This window comes from Antennarius striatus, chromosome 6 (genome assembly GCF_040054535.1).
Source record: "Antennarius striatus isolate MH-2024 chromosome 6, ASM4005453v1, whole genome shotgun sequence".
NCBI lineage: Eukaryota > Metazoa > Chordata > Actinopteri > Lophiiformes > Antennariidae > Antennarius > Antennarius striatus.
In genome coordinates, this window is record NC_090781.1 from 3,831,559 (window position 1) to 3,844,041 (window position 12,483).

At 39.9% G+C, this 12,483-nt stretch overlaps 1 protein-coding gene across 3 annotated transcripts; it reads right to left on the reverse strand.

Annotated features, from left to right (window-relative positions):
• Positions 1-1,278: 1,278 nt before the first annotated feature.
• usf1 (upstream transcription factor 1) lies at positions 1,279-9,296 on the reverse strand. 3 transcript variants are annotated; one of them, XM_068317051.1, is made up of 12 exons: positions 9,216-9,296; positions 8,594-8,659; positions 8,438-8,487; positions 7,817-7,929; positions 6,261-6,374; positions 4,545-4,698; positions 4,276-4,363; positions 4,096-4,154; positions 3,897-3,991; positions 3,624-3,752; positions 2,187-2,303; positions 1,279-1,543 (listed from the first exon to the last, which is right to left on the reverse strand). In XM_068317051.1, exons 2-11 carry the CDS (start codon positions 8,599-8,601, stop codon positions 2,214-2,216), a joined length of 900 nt encoding a protein of 299 aa, XP_068173152.1. In that variant the 5' UTR covers positions 8,602-8,659; positions 9,216-9,296; the 3' UTR covers positions 1,279-1,543; positions 2,187-2,213. The 3 variants fall into 3 exon arrangements, with proteins under 3 accessions (XP_068173152.1, XP_068173153.1, XP_068173151.1); XM_068317052.1 differs by having other exon boundaries at positions 1,279-1,813; XM_068317050.1 differs by having other exon boundaries at positions 1,279-2,303.
• Between the last annotated feature and the right edge of the window lie 3,187 nt (positions 9,297-12,483).

Consider the following 12,483-nt stretch of genomic DNA (forward strand, 5'->3'; position numbering starts at 1 on the left):
GATGCTCAACCTGCCTCTTCAGTATTCCCCAAAGATGCTCTACAGGGTTCAGATCAGGTGACATACTTGGCCGTGGAATCACTCTTACCCTGTTCCTCTTCAGAAAGTCAGCAGTGGCCTTAGATGTGTGTTTTGGGTCGTTGTCGTGTTGAAAACCAACGGCCCGAAGTGATGGAAGCATGTTAGCCTTCAGTATTGACCAGTACATTTGAGAATTCATGATGCCATCAATGAAATGCAGTTCTCCAACACCCGCAGCACTCATGCAACCCCACATAAGAACACTACCCCCTCCATGTTTCAGTGGGCACCATGCACTTTTCCTTGTACTCCTCACCCTTGCAACGCCAGACCGTTTTGAAGCCATCAGTTCCAAAAAGATTGGTCTCTTTACTCCAGAGTAGAGTCCCAGTTGCCTTCATCCTCCTCAGCATGGGCCCTGCAAACTCGAGGCGTTTTTTTTGTGACTTGGCTTTAGGAGAGGCTTCCTTCGGGGACGACACCCATGCATGTCATTCCACTGCACTGTATGGCACATTGTGTCACGTGATAGTCACTCCAATTTCAGCCTCTACCTCCTTAGCCTTAGTTGTGCACTTGCATTTTCCTAAACTTTTCTCATCACAAGACGCTCCTGCCTGGGTGCTAATTTTCTTGGCCGGCCTGTACGTCACTGTACTTTGGTTGCAGTTCCATCTGTCTTGAATCTTTGGATCACTTTTGGGACCGTGTTCTTACTAATAAGTCAGGCTTTACTGATCTTCTTGTAGCCCTCACCTCTCTTATGTAAGGCAATAATCCGCTTTCTCAGATCCAGAGACATTTCCTTGCCATGTGGTGCCATTGCTGACAGCAGGAAATGGGAGAGGGCGGTTTGCTTCAGGTAACAGCCTTTTGTAGCCAACTGACTGATGAACACAGTGTAATGAGTATCTAGACTCACCTGTAGTTAATGGTTTGTTCAGGTCCACATTGGGAGCCTAAAAGGTTGCTTTACTCAGAGACCTTCAGTGGGGTGTACTCATTTCTACGCCACACTAATTTTACTAAAACGGAAAAGAAAAAACCTGAAGTTATATTATTAACCTTAGTTTTAAGTTCAAAAGCTCAACAGATCCTGTGTTTAACTTAGTCTGTGAACATTTTGGAAATATATTTTTGTATTCCTTGACATATTGTATGAAATGTTACTTTTCAAAGAGGGTGTACTCATTATTGCTGTGCACTGTAGTCATACAAAAAGCGCAATTAAAAAAACAACCTAGCTCCACATGTTTTAAACAAGTACAAACTTTAATAAAGACAACTGAAATTGGATGATACCATACAGTGTATTATGTCACATTTTTATTACTATAAAGATATCATTAGACTACACACTACAATGCAATGCTTTCCATCTCCAGACAATTTAGTTACATTGTTGCAATGCAAATATTGTCCCCGGTCAGTTTTAATGAAACATACAAAAATAAAAAGAACACAGTTGATCGATGATACCTGGAATCAATTAACTTGGAATCCATTGGTCAAACTGTTCATACTGAAACAGATAAAAGAAAAAAAAACAAACAAGTGACGACGTGGAATGCAATGTTTTTTTTATGAGATAGTAACACAATTAGTGCATTTAACACTTGTTTAAATGTACATGGTTGTGTTTTCAGGTTTACTGTACAATCACGTTTTAAAATATGATAGTCGGGGCGGCGGTGGCTCAGTTGGTAGAGCGGGTCGTCCAATGATCACGAGATTGCCGGTTCAATTCCCGCTCCTGTCCAGCCACCTCAGAGTGTGAGCTGTCTTACAGGGCCTGTACACATTATATATACATGTGATTGACTAACTGTGTGGTAAAGTGTACTACTAATTTCCCTTCAGAATTTATTTATGTGTGTGTGTGTATATATATATGATGGCATTTAATGTGGGATTTCCATAAAGTAAATTGTGAAAGTTGATGCTGAAATTTTCTTCCATATTATTAAGGTCTGTTTACCAGACATAAGATTTCAATTTTGTAAAATGAACATTCAATGATGCTGAACAGGGTTTTTGAAAAATGGTGAATTTATAAATTGATTAACTATAATTTTATCTTATATAATGCATATTCGATCACATGTGATGTGTATCAAAGCATTTCAAGTTCTCTTCTGGCCCATGCTGGTTGTCTTCATATATACCTCAACATGTGTCATCAGTTTTCTTTCTCACTGTGGATCTGTGTTGGAAGACCCCACAATGCCATGCTGTTGCAGCAAGTTCCTCAGGATCTGATTCTTGGAGTTCAAGTCTTCCACCTGAGCAAAAAGATAAATAATAAGTTTATTTTTGTGACTAAATTGTGGAAAAAGATGATCAGATTGAGTTACATAACAGTTGTTATGTTCATTTTTTCATCTTAGAACCTGGACAAGTTGCCACTTCATTGCAGGGCCATATAGAAAAGCAAACATCCATTCACACTCACATCTATGGACATCTTGGTTTGACCAATCCACCTAAGTTGCATGTTTTTGCAATAATTCACACCGACACATGGAGAACATACAAACTCCTTAGAGAAAGTAATCAAACCTAAGACCTTGTTGTTGTGGCAACAGTGGTATCCACTGCGCCACCGTGCTGCCCCAGCTGAGACTTTACATTTCAATGAAACAGTAGTAAAATCTACTCGCCTAAAATAGTATCAGGACTGTATCCTTCACCAATTTCGCTGTGGAAGAAAATAATGACCACTTTCTGAAATGTTGCAAGACAAATATCTTCTACATTTATCCATCACTAATGTCAGGGTTAGGGGGTTGAGTTCTGCTCTGTCCTAACAGTAAAGCTGACAGCTCAAGACCAGAACACTAAAAAGTAGTGGGAAGGGTCTGAGAGTCCTTCAGGAGCTTGTTTTGGAAAGAATTCCAAGAATAGCAAGGATTAAACTCCAACACCTGACTTGAATGAGCCAAACAAAGCTTGATTTTAGTTCAACCAGTTGGACAAACTCTTGAGCACGAGGAGCAATATTTACATCACTGTTAAACAGCAGTGGCTGACTTAATTTTAAAAAAATGTAATCTAAAAAGGTAATACAGCGGCCACAAACTTTTTTCTTTTTAAATCATTTTTGTCTTTGGTTTTGTTACTCAACTGAAAACACAAATTTAAGTTGTATTAAATGTAATGATTCAATTTTTTTTATTTTATTTGAATTAATTTAACTTTACTGTTACATATATACGTGTCAATCTCACGTTACAAACATGAGTAGTGCTGTGGGTTTAAATCGGGTCGATATAGGGTCAACCTTATAATGAGGGTTCAGATGTTGGATTGATGTCTGTGTATGCAAAATGTTTTTGTTGCCATGACTTTGCGAGGTAAGCTAAAAAAAAAGAAATGGGGAGAATTACACTGACAACATCAGTACAATTTTGTTTCCTCTCCTTTTTAGCTTTACTGTAGTTTCCATCAACAGATCGAAAGCGACCCTCTGCATTTTTCCTCTTTGGAAAAGCAGTGATCCATTCACAAATTACTTGAACACACCTCAGATATGACGGTTAGAAAAGTTCTCATCCCAAACCCCTGCTCAACATCGTCAGTCTTCCAAACACACGCAGACATACCTCCTGTCTCAGCAGCTGGTTATCAATCCTGAGTTGATCAATAACACTGATATCATCCCCCAACTTCAAGTTGCTTTGACGAAGCTCCTTGATGTAGTCGCAAGCCTTGGACAAGATACCTCCCTTACTCTGAAAAAAAAGGAAATTATATCGTTATTTCTTTCTCAGTATTTGTAACATAACTATGTATATTTTGTTCCATAAGAACAGGGTAATAATTTACCTTCCCTCCCTTCATCATCTAAGGTATTATAAAAACAAAAGTACACTCACCTGCCCTGTCTTAGTGTAGTCGATGTTGCAGTCTGGGATGACCTTGGAAAGCTGCACAATCCAGTTGTTGATCTTGTCCCTGCGGCGACGCTCAACTGTGGGAACAGTGGCTACATTTTAGGTTGTATTTTTAATTCATGATCAGGTATTTGAAATACCAAAGAGCTGCGTCTCATCACTCTAGATGGGGACAAATGACCTTCGTTGTGCTGGGCTCGCCGTTTGTCATCTCTGGATCCCGGAGGAGCTTCTTGTTTTCTGGGAAAACAGACAGGAAATCATAAAGCTGGTTGACCTTGCAGAGTGTCCTGCGTTGATCTGAAACTGAGTGTTTTTAATTAGATGTAGACAGTACAGTACTCTATTCTGATGAAATTACGCTATGTAAGGTTGAGTGCGAGGTGCAATTGTCCTTTGATTGGGACTTGTCAAAACTTCCTGGGGTGGCATCATCACATAAAGCTGCCCTGTGGAACAGAAGTTAACAAGAAGTTGAAGACATTTTATTATACACTGAACCTTTAATCTTTTGCCAATATATGGTTTGAAAATGATTAGAATTAATTGTAATGATCATCTAAAAACAGCCATGGATGCATGCATGCTGTATCGTGGTTATGTCCAAGTCACATCAGGTTGCAGTGTTACCTGTGGGTGTCGTCTGGCCCAGCAGTGTGTCAGAGGCCTGGACTGTCGTTACCATGGTACCAGGGGCGGCATCTGCGATGGTGGCCGAGTAGCAGGCATACTGCGTCTCTGTGCTGCCGTCTCCCTCCAAACCCTCAGACTGGGAGTACACAGCCTGACATCAAAACACACCAGCTCTACTGTTAGTATTAAAATGCACTGCTCAACATGTACTACAGATATTAGATATCAATTGTTTAATTTACAATTGTAAATATATAAGAATACAGTAATCCCTCGTTTATTCGTGCTTCAAGATGCACGGCTTCACTACATTGCGGACTTTTAGTAGGTAGTCACATGATACCGTGCACGCATGCTACTGGCTGAAAGCATGTGTGTGCGCTGCGTTCCGAGAGTCACGGAACGCAGCGCACTTCCGTGTTTTACAGAAACACTTTAATAAAAAAGTGTTTCAGTCTATAAGGCCCCGTTCAGACTGCAGGCATATCAGATTTCCTTCCATATCTGATTTTTAGGGATGAGTGTTCACACTAGGAAACCAGAATGGATTCACAGCTCAATGAACAACACTACAGTATTTTCCGCACTATAAGGTGCACTGGATTATAAGGCGCACCTTCAATGAATGGCCTACCAAAAATATATATACTGAATATTTATATTTTTTCCCATATAGGGCACACTGGATTATAAAATACACCTGAGAACTCATCTTCAATGAATCGTCTAAAGTTTTAAAAAACTTTTCTCTTGTATAAGGCACATTGGATTATAAGAAATTGAGAAAATTAAAGGCTATTGGGTGCGCCTTACAGTGTGGAAAATACTGTACATGGAACTTATTTCTTTTCTTGCTGAGGATGACACAGACCTGCATTGTCATTTATCCACTAACCGAGGGTTTACTGGGACATCTGGGAAAATACAAAATTACCTCATTCATGCTGTCAGAAGTGATTGGAGAAGAGGTCAAAACAGAAATCAAAAACGCACTTTTTGTTGCTGTAATGGTGGGTGAAACAAAAGATGTCTTGCGGTAAGTAACGGAGCATGTGTCAAGGAGCGTTTAGTTAAATATAAGGACGTTTTTGGTGGCCGGCGAGCTGAGAACATTGGTGCTCTTATTTTTTTTCTTTTCCCGAGGAATATAAATGTTGTCTGGACAAATTGTGGCACAGCATTGCCACAATGCTAGCATTTACTCAAATGTGAAAAATTACTGTCGTAAATGACAAATAAGTTCAAACACTGGAAAACAAAATCAATTTCAAAATGTTCCAAACACTTTTAAGTAATGCAGTAAAAAAATATTTTTATATTTCAACCATGTCATGTTTCATAACAGCCATTATTTATGTAACTGCTACAGTGGAGTTTCACTCCCAAATACTTTATCGTATACATGCATGATTTTAACTCACCGTTGCAGTGACTAGATATGAAGAGAGAATGCAGCAGAGATTAATTAAGAAAGGATGGAACTTTAATGACTATTATTTTGACAATCTGACATGGTTCTTTATCTTAATTTTAATCCAGTCCTGGTGGTTTTTCACTACATAATTAACACAAAAATGGTGGCAGAGGATTCCTGAGATGGATTTTTCTACAATAATATGAAACAAAATACATTTTGAAATAAGGCATAAATTGATCGATTGATCAATTGGTAAGTCAGAAAGTCATGCTCACAAGTTTGAACAGTCTTCTCACCTTTGTCACAGTCTGATTTGCTGCAGGGAAACCAGCAGCCAGGCTGACTGCAGCACCTTCATCTGCTTGACTCTCCAAATCACTGTCTGATACCTGGATCACTCTGTAGGTCACCTGGGACACAACATGTAATATTAAGAGGTACATTTTTAATTCTCATGGTGTTGCCATGTACACAACTGTAAATCACACAGACACAGATCTACCTGTAGGTCTCCTGCAGGCTAAACGGGACACAAGTAGTGAGACCAGGAGGTAATGGCACTTACAGTCAGATACATTAATAGTGGGATATCAGCAGAATTCTCATTTGTTTGACTCTATAAAGCATCACAATGGAACTGAAATTAAACTAACTGGATGTACTTTAACTGAAGACTTTCATCTTTGAGGGTATTTCCATCCAGATCTGGTGAATTGTGTAGGAATAACAAGTTTTTAGATGTGCCTCCAACTTTTTAAGGAATTAAAAGTAATGGGACAGTCGATTCAAAGCTTAATTAATGGACAGGTGCGGGCTATCAATATGAAATCCAAATAGCTGTTGCTAAAAAAATTAGTTGTGCTCAATCAACTGTTTTGGAACATTCTTGAAAGGAAATATCACACCATGAGCTCAATAACATCAAAAAACTTGGAAGACCATGGAAAACAAGAACGCTCTCCAGGAAGTACACGTATGTGTATATTAAGGTAAAAAGCATTTTATCATTACTGGTTTGCTTCAGTATAAACAATAAGAGTCATTATACTCTTAAATTATAATTTGCAAAAATGCACGCATTTAGTTGTATGCGGTATTAAAATGTTATATGGCTGTCAGGGGCATACATTTTACAGGTTCCATAATATGCTTATTCTTTTTTAAATTAATTACATTCAGCTGCCAGATGTCCAACTATAGTAATCCCTCATTGCTCGCGGTCACTGCGTTCCAGGAACCATTCCGCAATATAGCAACAAACTATTTATCTTGTTATTTACGGTAATTTAAACATTCATAAACCCTCCCCATACTGATATTAAACCACCTTATATCTGTAATACCTTTTCCCACACTCTTATAGATTGTTTGAAGCGCTTCTAAGTTTTTCTTTAATACACGGAAGTGCGCTGCGTTACGTGAGTCTCAGAACGTTGCGCACTTCCGCATGCGGTCAGTCAATAGAATGCGCGTACGGTATCACATGACTACCTACTAAAAATCTAAGATGAAGTGAAGCCGGGCATCTTGAAGGGCAAATACGTGAGGGATTACTGTATAACAAAAAGCAATTCTTTACTAGGATCAATAAAGTATGTATCAATAAAGCACTGAAGGGCATGTTTTATGAGGTGGGAGGAAGCCGGAGAACCCGGAGAGAACCCACACAGACATGTGGAGAACACGCAAACTCCGCACAGAGCGGGATGCGAACCCACCGTGCTGTCCTCTACTTTAAATCGATTTCTTCAAATTATAATTTTCTGACACGTTGTTTTTCTTTTGCTTCCAGGTTTAGTTTCGGGCAAACACTTCTATCTAAATCTCTGACTTTTTCTCAGAACTCTCTTACCTGGCCACTTGTTCCTTCTGTCTTGAAGAGGTATTTAATGGGTTGGTCGCTGAATGTGGTAGCAGACTGAATATTGGCAATAGCTGAGGGGTCTTCTGCTGTGGCTACTGACCCTGAAGAACCACAAAAAAAGGCATAATATATCCAAACTTACAACTGTCGCCAAACCTGATACAACTATGATATCACAAGCAAGTTGCTAAAATAGCATCATAACTAGAAACTTGCAATGATATATGAAGTGAATGAATAGAGGGGAGAAGACGGTTGTGCTCCACTGTGGTGGGACCCGGGTGTTCATGATTCAGTTTGGACGATAACGTGTCTGACAACGTAATGCAGCCGCAAGAGGACATAAGCCAGTGTCTTATTGTGCCGGTCCCAAGCCTGGATAAATACAGAGGGTTTGCGTCAGGAAGGGCATCCGGCGTAAAACTTTTGCCAAATCAAACATGCGAATCAATGTAAGAGGGATGTGCCTTGCCCACCACGTGAGCCCTCTGCTATCTGTTCTTTTCTACTTTTTTGGATGACCTTGACCTGGTTTTCTCAAGGTCATCATCTCATTTTCATCCCCTTTGCTGCTTTGAAGCGGGATGTAATAACTTTTTTTTCCATTACCTTCTTCACTGGTAGCAACGCTTACATCTGACTCGGGGCTTTTCTGTTGGCTGCACGGGTGGAAAAACAAAATTGTTAAATTCTCATACGGTGTAATAAAGTACTGGTTAGTCGTCTAACAGGTAACCCATAGATTCATGGAACCATCACACTCACCTTTTCATGTCTGCACAAAGTCTTGGACGAGGAGGCCGTGTTCACCACTGTGACATGAGTTCACCACTTTAACAAAAGCACAGAACGAACTTTGTTTGAAACCACAGAGTACCCAGTGTCAATAAAGTGTCAAATAACGACTGTAAAATAAAGTATTAAACCAGAGACAATGGAAAAAGTCCGGGTTTTGACTGCTAGCCGTCAGACTGTGCTAGCTTAAATCAAAGATGTCACGATGGGTAAAAACGGAAACAAGCTAGTTTTGCCTTCAAAAACCACACATCAAAACTGACAGCACCGTGCAAGAATTTGTCAATGGGGGGGTGTAATTCAATGTAACTCAAACTATTTTGTGTTTTCATGTTGTCCTCTATCACCCAGATACATTTTAAAAGACACAAACGTTCGTCTTTAAATGTGGTGATCCCACCGGAAACCATGCTACACTGAGGTTAGCTTAACGAGGACCCATTCTGCTATATTGTTGTTCGGCCGCACGGCTATTTCGTGTGTTTAACAGCAGTAAGCACATAAATAGACACTTTAAATGAAAGAGTTAAGAGGTAACCATTGTGATTAAGTGTAGATTAACACCGTTCGGTCTTAACAAAGGTCTACTTACGACGCAGCTGTCCCTCCCCTCGTCAACAGAATCAGCGTCGATGCCAGTAATACGCATGCGCGACAGGAAAGTCCTGTAATTCACCCGTTTCCAGATCAGCAAACAGGTTCGGCGTCGGTGACACTACCGCGCATGCGCGGCGGGAAAGTGAGTCACCCGTTTCCAGATCAGTAAAAAGGTTCTTCAACTGAGCAGAAGGCCAAAATATCTGACCGGAGATCTGCGGTTGATTCGGGCATACTGTGGCGGGTCTGTGTCAAAACAAAACTACTGCGGTGAAACACGGACATGGTACATGTGGAGGAGGCTATCTGATAGACGTCTGACACTATTGTAGAGAATTTTTTCAAATGTCACCACATTACAAAATACATTTTTGAATTTTGAACAACAACCTGTGGAAAATTGAGCAACAGCAACACATTTCGTGTGTTTCAAACAGAACTATTCCGCGGCATTGGTTGTTTAATGTTTCAATTGTTTTCACTATATTTATGCAGCTCGGCTCAAAGTCATGAAACCATATCGTATTTAACAAAATTATGGTATCAGGTCAAAGAGAAGCAAGAAAACACTGGGCAGCACCCGTGGTTCGATCCCATGGAGGGTGAGAGAAGCTACGAAATCTTCAGAGAGATTTGTTGTTCGAAGTAACCACTGAGCTAAACCAGTGCGAGAACAATGCTGAGCATCTGCCCTTATAAACATTTGGTTTGCCTGTGCTGATTCAGAGGAGAGATTATTCATCCTGTTAACATATATGAATGTTTAAAGGAAACAATATTACATTATAACCAAAAAAATTAACAGATTTCTAAATAAGCAATTGCTGAACAACATGTGACTAAATAAATATGTAGCCTATTGCTACATAATAAGTAACTTCAATTGTGAAAATTGTTACAATGTTTTATGTTATTTTCTGTTACGCCCCCCAGCAACAAGAAATTAATTCGCCCCCCCCCACTCTGTGCCGCGACTATAATTCACATCAAGTGCCTATAAAAATGTTAAAGTACACCTCTGCATAACATCCTTATTAACATTAAAGAGAAAAAAAAAGAAAAAAAGAAATATAGTTGAATTTATAACAAAGAATTTTATTAACATTATGTTTTAGTCTATTACAGAAAAGATTTTAAATGCATCAATTTGCCTGAAATTAAAAAAAAAAAAAACTTCTTTAAACTGTAAATATTTTTCACCCACTTATTGCAGCATTTGATACGGAAAAATTAAATAAACTATCAAATTCAAATTCAGTTCAGCAACATTAACTGAGGAGCACAATATAACACACTTTAACCTATAAAACAAAATGAATAAAGCAATTTGTACAGATTAAATACATTAAGCAACTTAAATTGTGAGACTCATCTCAACTAACTAGCAGGCCACAGATAATTCAAACTGACACAAGTGACAGTCAACTATGGACATGGTACATGTGGAGGAGGCTATCAAAACAAAACTACTCCGGTGAAATATTGACATGGCTATCTGATAAACTTCTAACACTATGGTTGAGAATTTTTTCAAAATTCACCACATTACAAAATACATTTTGAATTTTAAACAAAACCCTGTGGAAAATTGAGTAACAGCAACACATTTCGTGTGTTTTTGTGTTTCAAAAAGAACTATTCCGCGGCATTGGCTGTTTAATGTTTCCATTTTTTTCACCATGTTTGTACAGCTCTGCTCAACGTCATAAGAGCATTTTGAATTTAACAACATATGGTATCAGGTCAAAGAGAAGCAAGAAAGCACTGGGCAGCACCCGTGGTTTGATCCCATGGAGGGTGAGAGAAGCTACGAAATCTTCAGAGAGATTTGTTGTTCGAAGTAACCACTGAACTAAACCAGTGCGAGAACAATGCTGAGCATCTGCCCTTATAAACATTCGGTTTGCCTGTGCTGATTCAGGGGAGAGATTATTCATCCTGTTGACATATCAGAATCAGAATCAGAATCAGTTTTATTTGCCTTTGTTTGTTGAAAAACAGACAAGGAATTTGTTTTTGGCAGGTGGTGTCTCAAACTGGACATTCATACATTAAATTTAGCTATGCTAAATACTTTAAATACTATAAATAACTATACTAAATACAAAACACAAGACGCAAAACGCAGTAGGTGGACACAATGTACAAGTGCTGAGTGCATATGTAAACAGGTTGCAAAGACTGGAGACAAATAATTTAACAATTGCATTTTAAGTGTCTGATAGCTTGGGGGAAGAAACTGTTCTTTAATCTGGTGGTTTTTGAGAGGAGGGCTCTGTAGCGCCTCCCAGAGGGTAGACTTTTAAATACTCAGTGTCCAGGGTTTGTTGGGTCTGAGATGATCTTCCCTGCCCGACTCCAAACTCTTGAGGAGTACAGCTTTTGAGTGGCAGCACCTAACCAGACTGTGATGGAGGAACACAGAACCGATTCAATGACTGCCGTGTAGAACAGGACCAACAGTTCCTGTGGCAGACCGTGCTTCCTCAGCTGCCTGAGAAAGTACATCCTCTGCTGGGCCTTTTTGAGGATGCAGATCATGTGGAGAGTCCACTTCAGGTCCCGGGAAACAGTAGTCCCAAGGAACTTGAAGCTCTCCACCGAGTCCACAGGGCTGTCTGCGATGGTGAGGGGGAGTAGAGGGAAGGGTAACTTCCTAAAGTCCACTGTCATCTCCACAGTCTTGAGTGTGTTCAGCTCCAGGTTGTTACGACTACACCAGTCCACCAGCTGTCTCACCTCCTGTCGGTATGCAGACTCATCCCCGTCCTGGATGAGTCCAATGACAGTTGCGTCATCTGCAAACTTCAGGAGTTTGACGGCTGGGTGCGAAGATGTGCAGTCGTTGGTGTAGAGGGAGAAGAGCAGCGGAGAGAGGACGCAACCCTGGAGGACACCGGTGCTGACTGTCCGAGTGTCTACGGTGATCGCCCCCAGCCTCACCTGCTGTGTCCTGTCTGTCAGGAAGCTGGTGATCCACTGACACATGACAGAGGGGACTGTGAGCTGGTGAAGTTTGAAGGAGAGCAGTTCTGCAGTGCACAGCTGTTAAAAGTGAGGTTAAGTACATTAAGCAACTTAAATTGTGAGACTCATCTAAACTAACTAGCAGGCCACAGATAATTCAAACTGACACAAGTGACAGTCAAATATGGAAATGGTACATGTGGATGCGGCTATCTGATAAACGTCTGACACTATTGTAGTGATTTTTTTTCAAAATTCACCACATTACAAAATACATTTAGAATTTTGAACAACAC

Coding starts and splice junctions, on each gene's coding strand:
- usf1 (XM_068317051.1), bottom strand. Junction 4,364..4,544: donor GGGCCAGACGACACCCACAG/GTAACACTGCAA, acceptor TCTGTTCCACAG/GGCAGCTTTATGTGATGATG. Junction 4,155..4,275: donor CGCACTCAACCTTACATAGC/GTAATTTCATCA, acceptor CTGTTTTCCCAG/AAAACAAGAAGCTCCTCCGG.